Source organism: Cyprinodon variegatus, unplaced genomic scaffold (assembly GCF_000732505.1).
Source record: "Cyprinodon variegatus isolate N-32 unplaced genomic scaffold, C_variegatus-1.0 Scaffold1456, whole genome shotgun sequence".
Classification (NCBI taxonomy): domain Eukaryota; kingdom Metazoa; phylum Chordata; class Actinopteri; order Cyprinodontiformes; family Cyprinodontidae; genus Cyprinodon; species Cyprinodon variegatus.
The window spans coordinates 20,350-22,943 of NW_015151909.1; the positions used below are offsets into that span (position 1 = coordinate 20,350).

At 47.6% G+C, this 2,594-nt stretch overlaps 1 protein-coding gene across 1 annotated transcript in view; it reads left to right on the forward strand.

Moving 5' to 3' along the window:
* The window catches only part of LOC107103470 (inhibin beta B chain-like), a 15,308-nt gene extending 13,135 nt beyond the window's left edge, over positions 1–2,173 (forward strand). Inside the window, exon 2 of the mRNA XM_015403190.1 lies at positions 232–2,173. Within this exon, the coding sequence (XP_015258676.1) occupies positions 232–1,034 (803 nt within the window). The 3' untranslated portion in view covers positions 1,035–2,173. The remainder of the gene's footprint in view (positions 1–231) is intronic.
* The last annotated feature ends 421 nt before the right edge of the window (positions 2,174–2,594 follow it).

The window sequence follows — 2,594 nt, forward strand, 5'->3', positions numbered from 1 at the left end:
AATGCCTGGAACATTTCTTTAGGGCTGATGGTATATTTGTCTCCAGTTGGTTTTGTTTGGTTTTCCCATCAAACCATCCCAGTTCATAGTTTGGAGAAACTTTCTCCTCAGTCAGGTCTAAGGAGAAGACATTCCAGCACTTTGTAAAGTTCATTCCTTGTCAGATGTTCATGTTTTGGTAAACTATCTGGGGATTGATCAGATTTCTTCTGTTTTTGCTTTGTCCAACAGATGAAAAGACAAACCCAAAAAGTGGTCTGTACTTCCTGATCTCCAACGAAGGCCACCAGAACCTCTTTGTGTACCAGGCGAACCTCTGGCTGTACCTCCGTCTGCTGCCCTCCGGACCCGAGAGGGGACTCCGGAGAAAGGTCACTATCAGAATTCACTACCAGGAGGCTGGGGCGGAAGGAGCCACAGCCGGGGGTTCAGGGGGGCGCTGGATCCTGGTGGAGAAACGTGTTGACCTGAAACGCAGTGGCTGGCACACCTTCCCGCTGTCCGAGGCGGTGCGGGCCGTGTTTGGCAAAGGCAGCCGAAGGCAGGACCTGGAGGTGCACTGCGAGGACTGCAACACTGCCGGAGTGGCTCCGGTGCTGGTGGACCCAGGCGACCCCTCCCACCGGCCCTTCCTTGTTGTGCGCGTGAGGCAAACGGACGGAAAGCACCGCATCCGCAAGCGGGGCCTGGAATGCGACGGCACCAGTGGTGGGTTGTGCTGTCGGCAGCAGTTCTACATAGACTTCCGCCTCATTGGCTGGAACGACTGGATCATCGCTCCGGCCGGTTACTACGGCAACTACTGCGAGGGAAGCTGCCCGGCCTACATGGCCGGCGTCCCAGGCTCGGCTTCGTCATTCCACACAGCGGTGGTCAACCAGTACCGCATGCGGGGGATGAGCCCTGGCTCAGTGAACTCCTGCTGCATCCCGACCAAGCTCAGCACAATGTCCATGCTCTACTTCGACGATGAGTACAACATCGTGAAGCGGGACGTTCCCAACATGATCGTGGAAGAATGCGGCTGCGCCTGACCGTACCCGTCAGAAACCACCCTAAGAACAAGACTCTTCTGTGCAAAACATGCATCCATTTATCTGAGCAAACGCGCCGCGCCGCGCTGGTCTAATTCAGGAAGCGCAGCACCAGGGGACGTGTCATCATCCACAGGGCAAGACGGGAGGGATTTCTACCAAATTATACCTTGCTCTAGTTTGCCATTTCTAGCTAAAAAAATAATGGCCCATCATCTCCTCTGAATGAAGTTTTTCTCTTTTTAAAGCGCTTAAAGACAAAGACAGGATGGACCAGTCACCGTGCTGGTATCAAATCTTCTTCCAACCCCTCTGAAGTACTTATAAAGTTTTCATAAAGCACTGTCTGATAGAAACAAGAACACCAGCACTTCCCCACGGTCGACCGACGCGGTCCGACTGTCCCTCCCGGTGGAGTTTGACCAGCAGCGTCTGCAGCGGCGGAGAGGCCGGTGGGAGTTTGTTACCGAGCCGCTGCTCTGCCAATCACTAAGGTCTCAGAGGTGCACTTTGCCTGAACCTGTGGACTCGGAGACGCCACAGGGCGGTGCAGCACTTGCAGGTACTGAAATGCACACCCTGAATAGCACTTGTATACGAATGCCTTCCTAGGGTCAGATCGCTAAACAAGTGCCACATGAGCTATGCAATGTGTAGAAGAACCCTATAAAACCCATAATAGACTTTAGACTGAACTTTTTCTTCCTTTCCTGAGTCTCATCTTCATTCCTCAGCTGTTTAATAATACTTGAAATGTGATCTTCGCTTCGGTCCAAAGCGAACGATTGTTGTGATGTTTGCACTGAAAGGTTGTGAATTTAATGACACAGAAACTGCCATTGAAAAGTTATTTTTGTAAAGATAATTTGAAAAAAAAAAAGTTTTATTGTGGAGACGTAATGAAACCAAAGAGGCCCGGACTGAGCGGCGGTGGCGAGGCCCCGCGGCAATGGGAAGAAAAAGGCCGATCGCCGTATTCTCATTTCTCAGCTCTTTCTTCATCCTTTTTTTTTGTACAATCAATATGATTTGATTGTTCATCTTAATTTTATTTTTGTTTTGTTTTTTCTATTTAATGAAAAAGTTATTTTTAGTTCATTTTGAATCATTAAGTCAAATAAATGTCTCTGTACAGTTTATGTAATATAAATGTTTTCTTAAATATTTTACAACTAAACGTTTTTTGTGTCTTTTGTGTTTTTTTTCTTCCTGTTTGGTTTAAATCAGACTTTTCCTTCCAGTTGGAAGGTTGTTGGGATGAAACATGCAACAAGTTTAAGTTTCCATCTGCATCCCGATTCCAGAGGAGTGGAGCCGTTCCTCTGTTTCTATTTGCATGTTTTAGAAACAAAAACGAGGTTTTGTTGGACTGCTGGATAAAGCAGAGGTCATGAATTAGTGGACCGGGGTCCGGATCCGGAGCCTCCAGTTTGGTTTAACTGGTTTACTTATTTTTGTAGGAAATGAAAGTTGCTGCTTTCCTGACTTAATTAAATCAGTTTTTAATGGAAATAACTCGTTAGCATCTCAGAATGAAATACAAACTTGTTGGTTTTGCAG